General features: G+C 52.9%; 2 protein-coding genes across 5 annotated transcripts; both read left to right on the forward strand.

Annotated features, from left to right (window-relative positions):
* The first annotated feature begins 523 nt into the window (after positions 1-523).
* Positions 524-6,054, forward strand: LOC113843319 (uncharacterized). Of its 4 annotated transcripts, none has more exons than XM_038177674.2 (7): positions 524-1,177; positions 1,315-1,437; positions 2,012-2,120; positions 4,461-4,698; positions 4,868-4,958; positions 5,269-5,377; positions 5,895-6,054. In XM_038177674.2, the coding sequence occupies exons 2-7, from the start codon at positions 1,380-1,382 to the stop codon at positions 5,905-5,907; spliced, it is 618 nt and encodes a 205-aa protein (XP_038033602.2). In that variant the 5' UTR covers positions 524-1,177; positions 1,315-1,379; the 3' UTR covers positions 5,908-6,054. The 4 variants fall into 4 exon arrangements, with proteins under 4 accessions (XP_038033602.2, XP_038033603.2, XP_071892644.1 ...); XM_038177675.2 differs by having other exon boundaries at positions 525-1,177; positions 1,350-1,437; XM_072036543.1 differs by having other exon boundaries at positions 528-1,177; positions 1,347-1,437; positions 4,871-4,958.
* A 2,958-nt stretch (positions 6,055-9,012) lies between these two features.
* Positions 9,013-10,755, forward strand: LOC139998574 (ostricacin-2-like). The gene is made up of 3 exons (XM_027455381.3): positions 9,013-9,133; positions 10,288-10,375; positions 10,625-10,755. The coding sequence occupies exons 2-3, from the start codon at positions 10,318-10,320 to the stop codon at positions 10,753-10,755; spliced, it is 189 nt and encodes a 62-aa protein (XP_027311182.3). The 5' UTR covers positions 9,013-9,133; positions 10,288-10,317.
* The last annotated feature ends 357 nt before the right edge of the window (positions 10,756-11,112 follow it).

An 11,112-nucleotide genomic window follows, 5' to 3' on the forward strand; every position in this document is an offset into this window, starting at 1 on the left:
CTTTGCCACGTTCATAGCACTCCTTTTGGCACTCTTCAATAGATTTATGCCCTTCTGACACAGAGGAGCCCCAAACTGCCCCCAGTGCCCGAGGTGGGGTGGCAGCAGGAAGAGCAGAGCAGGACAATCCCTTCCCTCGACCAGCTGCAGTGCCGGGCCTCATGTTCCCTCATGGCATTTGCAACACAAGTCCTGTGAGGAGAGGCTGAGGGCACTGGGGGTGTTTGAGCTGGAGAAGAGGAGGCTCAGGGCAGACCTTATTGCTCTCTGCAACTGCCTGAAAGGAAGGGGTGGGGAGCTGGGGTTCAGCCTCTTCTCACAGGAAACCAGTGATAGGACCAGAGGGAATGTCCTCAAGTTGTGCCAGGGGAGGTTCAGTTTGGAAATGAGGAGACATTTCTGCTGAGAAAGATCAGTCAGGCGTTGGGACGGGTTGCCCAGGGAGGTGGAGGAGTCACCGTCCATGGGGGTGTTCAAGGAGAGGTTGGACGTGGTGCTTGGGGACAGGGTTCAGTGGGTGACATTGGTGGTTGGGGACATGGTTGGTCCAGATGATCTTGGAGGTCTTTTCCAACCCAAATGATTCAATGATTCCCTGTCATGATGGAGGCACAACCAGTGTCACTCATTAGCTCAGCTCTGGCCACCAGCAGGTCCCTTTTGGAGTCAGCTGGAGCTGGCTCTTGCCTGACGTGGGGCAGCTTTGGGAATCGTCTCTCAGAGCCCAGCCTTTGCATCCCCATCCTTCCAAGCCCTTGCCACAGGATCCTAAGAAGTCGTATCACCAGGAATATCAGAGAACACCTGAGGGAAGCCCTCTTCTCCTTGCAGGGTGCCCGTGGTGCCATTGCCCTCCAGACACGGCAGGCTATGTGCCTCCTGTGGCCCCGGGTGTCACAAACTGTGTTGCGTGAGGATAACGGTGACGATTGCAACAGCCCCAGCAGGCACCTCAGCAGCCAGGAGGGACGAGGAGCAACCCCACCATGCCCATGGGTCACCGGCTGATTGGCCAAGGGCAGAGGCGGCAGCGGGAGGAAGCCCAGCTCCCACCCACCAGCAGCGGGATAAAAGCCTCACGTTTAGGGCAAAGCAGCACTCTCTGGCCGCAGGGGCACGTGGACACGAGGGATTCCTCTTGGCTCTCTTTGTGCCTGAGCACCAGGACCTCCATCAGGTAGGTGCACACCTCAGAACTCTTCTGAAGAAAAAGGCTAAGAAAATACCTTTTTCTTGTAGGCGCAGGTAGCCACTACTGGGGTTCCCCAGAGTTGTGCCCAGGCTGCTGCAGCACCACCTGGGGTTGTCCCCCAGGTCCTTGTCACCTTGGTTTGTCTTCTCTGCAGCAGCCCCGTGAAGACGTGCTCCGGGCACCAGCTATGAAGATCCTGTTCCTGCTCTTCCCCTTCTTCCTCCTCTTTCTCCAGGGCGCTGCAGGTGAGAGGGGAAGGGGGGAGATGGGCTGAGGTGTAGACCTATGTCAATGTGTTCTTCCGTGTCCAGGGGAGCAATGCCACTTGTTGGAGGGATGCAAAGGTTAGCAGGGACTGATTAAAAGAAGCCTTCTGAGTGTCTTTGCAAGAGGACTTGGAAGTGGGGTGCCGAAAGAGCTAAGAAAGAAAGTCCGGGCTTATTGAGGGGTCAGTAAGGGGATTGGGTGTTGGTTGCAAGCCTGTGTCCATCTGCTCGTCTGATCTTGTCACTGCAAGATCTCCCACCAGCAAGGCTGAGGTTAGCGCAGCAGCGTCTTTCAGAGGGATCTTCTGGCCTTTAGGAGAGAGCCCAAGGGGAATGTTGGCTTGGTGGAATGGCTGGTCCTGAAGGTGGTTTCATATTTGATCACGGCACAGTGTCCCAAAGCCTCCTTGTCTCCAGCCTCTCCGTGTGCCTTTTGATGTTCTCTAAGCCTGTTGACTCCAGAACCACTCTTGACAAGCCGTCCCAGTGCTTTGAACTTTCTTGAAATTATCTCTAGAATGGCTTCTCTGTGCATGTCTTTCTATTGCAATAGGAAACGATATCCGATGCACAATAGAAGGGGGACGCTGTCGTTTTGGGGGCTGCCAGTTCGCTGAAAAACAGATTGGGAAATGTTATCGTATCGTACCTTGTTGCAGCAGGTAAGGTCTATGGTTGATGAAACGGATTCCTCCTTTGTCCTTTGAAATAATTGTTACAGAACTCATCCTACTTTACGCATAACCATCAGCATGTGCAGAATGTACTGTGCAGGAGAAGCCAGGAAAGGAAGGAGATTGTTGGTTTGAATGTGTGGGTGCAGCCCTGTGTGGGGCTGAAGGACCCTAAGCTTAGCCAGCACCTCCCCATTCTGCTCTACCCCACAAGGCTTGCCCAGCCTTTGCAGAGGAATCTGCCTTGCTGGCAAAGGGTTATGGTTCCCCTTGGAGATGTTGAAGGACACAGTCCTGTTCCTCATGCTTCTGCAAAGACTTGGAGTCAGGGCTACCAGCACTAAGGAGGGCACAGTTCTAAGCCATCAGCAGGAAGGCCATGAGTTCGCCTCTGGGCATTTGACTCCTGAGTCTCAAGACTCATTTGTCTTTGGAGAGGAGGTGGGAGAGAGACAAAAGGGAGACATTTCAAGGAGGTGATAAGCTTTCTTCTTTCTCTGTACAGGATATTTGGTTGATGCCCAGAATGCTGTGAGCAGGATGTCTCCCTTGCTTCTCACTCCTGCAAAACAGCTCCTGACATCCTGTTCTATGGGCCTGCTGTGGTTTGGCCAGAGGCTGCTTTTCCCTGCTCGAATAAAGGCGTGCAGTTTGGCATTGCAGCTGATGGGAAGCGTGAGCGTGTCCTTGTGCCAGAGGGAGCCCAGGGCTGCTGTTCCCCACCAGCGCCGTGGGGACGCCAGGGCTGGCAGTCCCTGTGGGGCCAGGCTGTTTGCTGCGGGTGAGGAAGGTGCTGTGTGTCCAGGGCAGCCATGGGCACCAGCACAAAGGTAGAAAGGGATCCACAAGGACCATTGATTCCAAATCCTGGCTCCATAGAGCAGCACCCAAAACCAATCACTATGTCTAAGAGCATTGTACAAACCGTTCTTCAACTCCAGCAGCTCGGTGCTGTGACCACTGCCCTGGGGAGCCTGACCCAGCGCCCGATCACCTCTGGGTGCAGAACCTTTCCCTCACCCCCAGCTTGACCCTGCCCTGTCCCAGCTCCATGCCGTCCCCTCAGGTCCTGTCGCTGTCCCCAGAGAGCAGAGCTCAGCGCCTGCCCCTCTGATCTCCTCGTGAGGGAGCTGCAGGCCGCCATGAGGCCTCCGCTCAGCCTGCTCTGCTCTGGGCTGAACAAACCCAGGGACCTCAGCTGCTCCTCACACGCCTTCCCCTCCAGACCCTTCATCACCTTCATGGCCCTCCTTTGGACAGTCTCCAATAGATTTGTGCCCTTCTGACCCTGATACACCCCAAACTGCCCCCAGTGCTCGAGATGTAACAGCCACAGAAAGAGCAGAGCAGGACAATCCCTTCCCTCGACCAGCTGCAGTGCCAGGCCTCATGTTCCCTCATGGCATTTGCAACACAAGTCCTGTGAAGAGCGGCCAAGGTCATAGGGGTGTTTGGTCTGGGGAAGAGGAGGCTCAGGGCAGACCTTATTGCTCTCTGCAACTGCCTGAAAGGAAGGGGTGGGGAGCTGGGGGTCAGCCTCTTCTCACAGGTAACCAGTGATGGGACCAGAGGGAATGTCCTCAAGTTGTGCCAGGGGAGTTTTAGGTTGGAAGTAGCAATATGGTTTAGTGGAGGACTTGATAGTGTTAGGTCAGAGGTTGGAGTCGATGATCTTGAGGTCTCTTCCAACCTAGACAGATAATTCTTTAATTCTGTAATTCTGTGAAATGAGGAGACATTTCTGCTCAGAAAGAGCAGTCAGGCATTGGGACAAGTAGCCCAGGGAGGTGGAGGAGTCACCGTCCCTGGGAGTGTTCAAGGAGAGCTTGGACGTGGTGCTTGGGGACATGGTACAGTGGTGACATTGGTGGTAAGGGGATGGTCGGACCAGATGACCTTGTAGGGCTTTTCCAACCTTAATGATTCTGTCATTCTATAGTTTAATGGTGGATTTGGCAGTGCTTATTTCTGGGTTGGACTTGATGATATCAGAGGTCTTTTCCATCAGAGGTCTTTTCCAACCCAAATGGTTCAACGATTCCCTGTTATGATGGAGGCACAACCAGTGTCGCTCATTAGCTCAGCTCTGGCCACCAGCAGGTCCCTTTTGCAGTCGGCTGGAGCTGGCTCTTGACTGAATTGGGGCAGCTGCGGGGCTTTTCTCTCAGAGCCCAGCCCTGCATCCCCATCCTTCCAAGTCCTTGCCACAGGACACCAACATGTCATATCATCAAGAATATGTGAGGACGCCTGAGGGAAGCCGTCTGTGCTTTGCCCCCGGGTGTCACAAGCTGTGTTGCGTGAGGATAACGGTGACGATTGCAACAGCCCTGCAGGCACCTCAGCAGCCAGGAGGGACGAGCAGCAACCCCACCATGCCCATGGGTCACTGGCTGATTGGCCAAGGGCAGAGGTGGCAGCAGGAGGAAGCCCAGCTCCCACCCACCAGCAGCGGGATAAAAGCCTCACGTTTAGGGCAAAGCAGCACTCTGTGGCCGCAGGGGCACGTGGACACGAGGGATTCCTCTTGGCTCTCTTTGTGCCTGAGCACCAGGACCTCCATCAGGTAGGTGCACACCTCAGAACGCTCCTGAAGAAAAAGACTGAGAAAATATCTTTTTCCTGTAGTTGGATGTAGATCCTCTTTGGTTTCCTCAAAGTTGTGCCCAGGCTGCTGCAGCACCACCTGGGCTTCTCCCTCTGGTCCTTGTCACCTTGGTTTGTCTTCTCTGCAGCAGCCCCGTGAAGACCTGCTCCAGGCATCAGCCATGAAGATCCTGTTCCTGCTCTTCCCCTTCTTCCTCCTCTTTCTCCAGGGCGCTGCAGGTGAGAGGGGAAGGAGGGAGATGTGCTGAGGTGTGGACAGCAGCGTCCTTCAGAGGGACCTTTTGTCCTGTGCAGGGATGGGAGATAGCCCAAGGGGGATGTTGGCTTCATGGAATGGCTCGCACAGAAATTGTTTTGATACCCAGCACAGTGTCCCAAGGTCACTGTGTTTGGAGACTCTGCATGTGACTTTTGAAGATCTCTAAGCAGGCCGATTCCAGAACCTGTCTGGGAAGCTGTGCCTGTGCTCCGACCTGTGTTGCAATCATCTTTACAATGGCTTACTGTGCATTTCTTTCTATTGGAACAGGAAACTCTGTCCTCTGCAGAATAAGAGGGGGAAGGTGTCATGTGGGGAGCTGCCACTTCCCTGAAAGACATATTGGGAGATGTTCGGGTTTCCAAGCCTGCTGCATCAGGTAAGGTACCGGCTGAGGAAAGGGATTCCTCCTTCGTCCATTCAAAAGATTGTTACAGAACTCTTCCTAGTCCACACCTAACCATCAGCATGTGCAGAATGTACTGTGCAGGAGAGTCCCAGAAAGGAAGGGCATTGTGGGTTTGGATGTGTGGGTGCAGCCCTGTGTGGGGCTGAAGGACCCTAAGCTTAGCCAGCACCTCCCCATTCTGCTCTGCCCCACAAGGCTTGCCCAGCCTTTGCAGAGGACTCTACCTTGCTGGCAAAGGGTTATGGTTGCCCTTTGGAGATGGTGAAGGACACGGTCCTGTTCTTGATGCTTCTGCAAAGACTTGGAGTCAGGGCTACCAGCACTAAGGAGGGCACAGTTCTAAGCCATCAGCTGTAAGGCCATGAGTTCGCCTCTGGGCATTTGACTCTTGAATCTCAAGACTCATTTTTCCTTGGAGAGGAGGTGGGAGAGAGACAAAAGAGAGAAGTTTCAAGGAGGTGATAAGCTTTCTTCTTTCTCTGTACAGGACATGGGGTTGATGCCCTGAATGCTGTGAGCAGGATGTCCCCCTCGCTTCTCGCTCCTGGAAACAGCTGCTGACGTCCTGTTCCATGGGCCTGCTGTGGTTTGGCCACAGGCTGCTTTTCCCTGCTCCAATAAAGGCGTGCAGTTTGGCATTGCAGCTGGTGGGAAGTGTGAGCGTGTCCTTGTGCCAGAGGGTGCCCAGGGCTGCTGTTCCCCACCAGCGCCGTGGGGAAGCCGGGGCTGGCAGTCCCTGTGGGGCCAGGCTGTTTGCTGCAGGTGAGGAAGGGGAAGGTGAGCAGGAGCCCTGTGCTGGTACTGCTGAGCATGGGTGTCCCTTGTCCCAGGCAGCCATGGGCACCAACAGTACTGGCTGTAAGCAGAACTGGGCAGTGTACTTCCACCTCAGTCCCTTTCTGTGGTGGGCAGTAGTTTCTTCATTGGATGAGTGCTCAACCCATGTTTCCACGAGTGCCGAGGACTCACAGTCTTGCTGCTTGGTGCTAAAGTGATCTTGTATGCTATGGTGGTACTGTCTCTGCCCAAAGGGATGTGGACTGCACACCAAAAGGATGGATCAGACTGCACATTCGTGTTTGCCCATGTATGTGTGAGCTCTTTAGGAAGCTGTCCTAGCAAAACTGTGTCTTCTGGGTCTTCTGATGGACATGGCCCCTCTGCCCATCCAGAACTTGCCTAGACCCCTAATCTGCTTCACGGGTAATCTACTCACCTGCTTATGCCAGGACCCTGCTGGCTCCAGCAGCTGGCACCAAAGTAACCTCAGGGCCTGCATGCGCAGCCTGACTCCAGCAGCTGGCCCTAAATTCACTCATGCACACCCCTAGGTCTCATGCAGTCCTTCAGCACACAGTCCTTCGGCACACACACACACATAGGAGAGGAAGTGCAAATAAGCAGAGTTAATAAAAGATTGAATGTGGAAATATAATAAGATTGGACAGAGTGTGGTGATCAGGCGCAGGGTTAGGCCAGACAAGCGCATTGACCGGCCCCATTTTACACACAACCGGCCCTTTTACATGTATACCCTTTTCTCCATATCCTCCCTTTGTTCCTCCTGCTCCCCCTTCCCTTGCACACCCCATGCCTTGGCAGAGCTCTGTGGCTTCTGCAGTGGAGGCCCTGGAACTTTTGAGGCCCTGGAGCATGTCCAGGGCAGGGCTACGGAGATGGTGAAGGGCCTGGAGCACAAGTCCTGTGAGGGGTGGCTGAGGGCGCTGGGGGTGTTTGGGCTGGGGAATAGGAGGCTCAGGGCAGACCTTATTGCTCTCTACAACTGCCTGAAAGGAAGGGGTGGGGAGCTGGGGGTCAGCCTCTTCTCACAGGTAACCAGTGATAGGACCAGAGGGAATGGCCTCAACTTGTGCCAGGGGAGGTTCAGGTTGGAAATGAGAAGACATTTCTGCTCAGAAAGAGCAGTCAGGCGTTGGGACGGGTTGCCCAGGGAGGTGGTGGAGTGACTGCCCCTGGGGGTGTTCAAGGAGAGCTTGGACGTGGTGCCTGGGGACATGGTTTAGTGGTGACATTGGTGGTAGGGGGATGGTTGGAGCACGTGATCTTGGAGGTCTCTTCCAACCTTAATGATTCTGTGATTCTACACTCTCCCTTGCCCAGGGACCCTTGGCTCACACCTTATCAGCAATAAGGTTCAGCCTTTCTGGAAGTGGAGACTGTAGCTCATTAGCCCACCAATTAGTGCAGCTGGGAGAGTCATTTCTGGTGATCACCCCTTAGCTCAGAAGCCCTCCATCAGGTAACTCCACTGGAATGAATGTTCCCACATTCTCAGCACCAGAGAGACCTAGGAATAACAAAATGTGTTCAATGGACGAACACCAAGTTGCTGCTGTGCCCAGAGCCCCCGTGCTGTGAGGAGAGGCTGCAAGAGCTGGGGCTGCTGGGCCTGGAGCAGAGGAGGCTCCGGGGGAGCTCCCCCATGGCCGTCAGTACCCGCAGGGAGGTGCGGAGAGGCCGGAGCCGGGCTCTGCTCAGCAGTGCCCAGGGCCAGGCCCAGAGGCCCCGGGCCCAGCCTGGAGCCCCGGCAGCTCCCCCTGCCCCTCAGGCAGCATTGCTGGGCCCAGGGGTGCCGGAGCCCTGGCACAGGCTGCCCCGAGAGGGGTCAGGGGCTGCTCCTGGGAGAGCTCCCTGAGCCCAGGGATGTGGGGCTGGGCACCCTGTTTGGGGGGAGGGCTGCTGTAGCAGAAGGGAACCTCCAGAGGTTTCTCCCAACCTCAACCACAACTGTAACCAACTGCCTCCCTTTCTCATTATCCCTTGTTGCATTGGAAAAGGCCTCGATGATTACCCTTGGAGGAACTGACGCTCTGCTCTATACACCCTTACAGTTATTCTGCCTCTATGACTTGGCATCTCTGTGGTGTGCAAAGAGAAAAGACCCAGAGGCCAACCTCTACCACCAAAACTCCCAACAGGTGTACCCTTGGACTCAGGACACCAGAAAAGCTCTTCCAAACACCTTGAGAGGCAATCACTGAGTTGAACGTGCAGCACAGCTCCCTCCTTCCATGCAAGGACTGCCACTTGTCCCAAGGTGTGGCTGCAGAAGCCATGACTATATCAGTGGTTTATTCACCAGGAATGGGTTAGGAGCAGATGCAGATGGATGGGGTTGGTTGGTTTATGGACCTTAACACATATCCTGGTGTTACTCTCTATTTGAATAGTCACTAGACAGAAAGTTTGGCACGTCAGGTGCACAGACATCTTGTCACAGATGAAAGTGTTCTTGCAATGCCTGCAGGTGAGAGGGTTTTCAATCGTCTGCATGTTCTTGCACATCACATACAAGCTGATGGGTTTAAGCAGATGGAAGGAGGCAAAGAAGGATTTTTTTTCTTCTGGGATCAGACTGCTGCTTGCTGTCTGCACCAACCAATTGCTTTTTACATCCTGAAAAAAATTCAACAAACCACTACAGCCCATGTGTCTGCTGTGCACCGGAGTGTCACAAGAGGTGTTGCATGAGGATAACGGTGATGACTGCTGTTGCAATGCTGATTGCCCCCAGCAGGGACCTTAGCAGTAGGGAGGGATGAGGAACAACCCCACCATGCCCACAGTTTAACTGGCTGATTGGCCAAGGACAGAGGCAGCAGCAGAAAAAAGCCCAACTCCCATCTGGTATAAAACCAGGGGGTCTGGGGCAAAACATTACTCCTTGGATGCACGTAATTCCTGGTGAACCAAACCCATCATCAGGTAAGTAATTCCAGGGCCTCTTTCAGGAAAGATGCCATTCAGCCTCTCTGTGCAAATCCATCTTCCTGGAAGCATCTGAATTGCAAACTGTTGGAAGAATCTGTGAATATAAATGAGAACTGGTGGAGGCTGGGAAGGAAAATAAACAGTCATATGAGTATTGGAGCCCAGAGCATGTGGAAGCTGGAGCTGGGGTTTCCTAACTGAAAGGGAGACCGGTAAGGTGCCTTGATGCTGGAGGAGACACCCAACACCTTCTGTTCTTGAACAGGGACTTTATGGGAAAAAGTTCAGGTAGCTAAATATATTTTCCATCTTTTCAGTCTTCAGTCAGCTCAAAAGGTTGAATTGTGTTACTGTTTCGGTCATCAAGAATTTCCTGCCTTCTTGCTCCTCCCTGGGGCTCAGCTGCAGAGAGCACTAGCAGTAAATATGAGGCTGGGGAGTCTTCTTATTGCTCAGAAACCTGGAAATGAACATAGTTGAAGTTTTGCAGTCCCTAACTGAGCTGGGATGACCTTCCTGAGCCTGGGGAAGCAGAGGTGATAGGGCGGGGTGGTTTCAGTGGCCAGCTTTGGACTGCTTGAGGTGTATAGCACCAACTAGCCCTTCATATAGCATGGCATCTCCAGGTGCAAACTTTTCTCTGAGTTCCAGAGCCTGGAATTTTTATTGATCTAACTACAGGAATTGCATTGACAATTGACACAAGCATCTCCTGATGTGCAAACCATCTCTGCTTTGGCATTTGATTAAGAAGAGACAGAAGTGAGAGAAGAAATGCACTAGGGGTACTTCTGACCTGCTGATTGTGCTAGAAAGCATCTCTCTTGTCACCCCTTGATTCTGTATTGCAGGAAAATTGTTTAATTCTGCTCAGGAGACAAACATGCCCTGTGAAAGTCCTGAGGGACTATAGATATTAAAAGTATTTTTTCTTTCCTTATAATCTGAGTTTCAGTAGATGCTGTTTTGAATAAAATATCAACAATTAAATGTAAGTCTTCTAGTCTGTGTTTTGGGGAAAACACCAGGAAGAACTGTGAGGAATCATAGAATCACAGAATGGGTTGGAAGGGACCTTAAAGATCTTCTAATTCCAAGCCCCCTTCTCCATGCCCTTTCTTATTTGCCTTGGTGCCTCCCCTCTGCAGCTCTGTGAAGACCTGGGACAGGCGCAAACCATGCGGATCCTGTACCTGCTCTTCCCTTTCATCCTCCTCTTGGTCCAAGGTGCTGCAGGTGAGAAGAGGGCAGTTGGGGTGAGGTGCGAACTCACATGAATGGGGTTCTCCGTGTCCTTGGGAAGTGATTTGCCAGAGATGGGTAATGATTAGGAGGGGATGGTTCTGATGAATGGCTGGGATTTGGGGTTTGTTGCTTTGTGCACATGGTTGGCTGAGATCCATGGGCAGTATCAGCCCCTCTAGAGCCACACACAATTTTTATAGGTATCTCATGCTCATTTTCTTTAACTTTTGCTCTGTGCAGGATCCTCCTTGGCTCCGCAAAACAAGGAGAAATGTCATCGAGAAAAGGGCTTCTGTGGATTTCTGAAGTGCTCTTTCCCCTTTATTATCTCAGGAAAATGTTCAAGATTTTTCTTTTGCTGCAAAAAGTAAGCTTTGGGATTGGAGATGAAGTTGGGCTGTGACTGTGATAGCAGAAATAGCAGCAGTTGTGTTTAAGCCCCAAGCCTCACTACTGGCTTTGTGCTGTACACACTCCAGGGCAGAAGCCAGGGGAGGTGGAAGTATCTAGGAAAGGAGAAGGTGCCCTGTGAGGAGCAGGAGGAACCATAGGTCAGACAGCACCTTCCCCATTCCCCTCAGCTCCATGGGGCTGCCTGACCTGGGGGCTTTCAGAAAGAAATGAAAGAAAAGAATGAAGGCTGTCCAGTTGGTAGCATGAAGCACAGGACCTGATGTCTCTGCAAATCCTTGTAAACAAGGTTGCAAACAAGCCACCTGCAATACAAA

This window comes from Anas platyrhynchos, chromosome 3 (genome assembly GCF_047663525.1).
Source record: "Anas platyrhynchos isolate ZD024472 breed Pekin duck chromosome 3, IASCAAS_PekinDuck_T2T, whole genome shotgun sequence".
Classification (NCBI taxonomy): Eukaryota; Metazoa; Chordata; class Aves; order Anseriformes; family Anatidae; genus Anas; species Anas platyrhynchos.

Bases quoted from the DNA above. Each gene is read 5' to 3' on its own strand.
- LOC139998574 (XM_027455381.3), top strand. From the start codon at position 10,318: ATGCGGATCCTGTACCTGCTCTTCCCTTTCATCCTCCTCTTGGTCCAA. The intron at 10,376-10,624 runs GTGAGAAGAGGG...TGCTCTGTGCAG, and splicing joins CTTGGTCCAAGGTGCTGCAG to GATCCTCCTTGGCTCCGCAA.
- LOC113843319 (XM_038177674.2), top strand. From the start codon at position 1,380: ATGAAGATCCTGTTCCTGCTCTTCCCCTTCTTCCTCCTCTTTCTCCAG. The intron at 2,121-4,460 runs GTAAGGTCTATG...CGATTGCAACAG, and splicing joins ATCGTACCTTGTTGCAGCAG to CCCTGCAGGCACCTCAGCAG. The intron at 4,959-5,268 runs GTGAGAGGGGAA...CTATTGGAACAG, and splicing joins CTTTCTCCAGGGCGCTGCAG to GAAACTCTGTCCTCTGCAGA.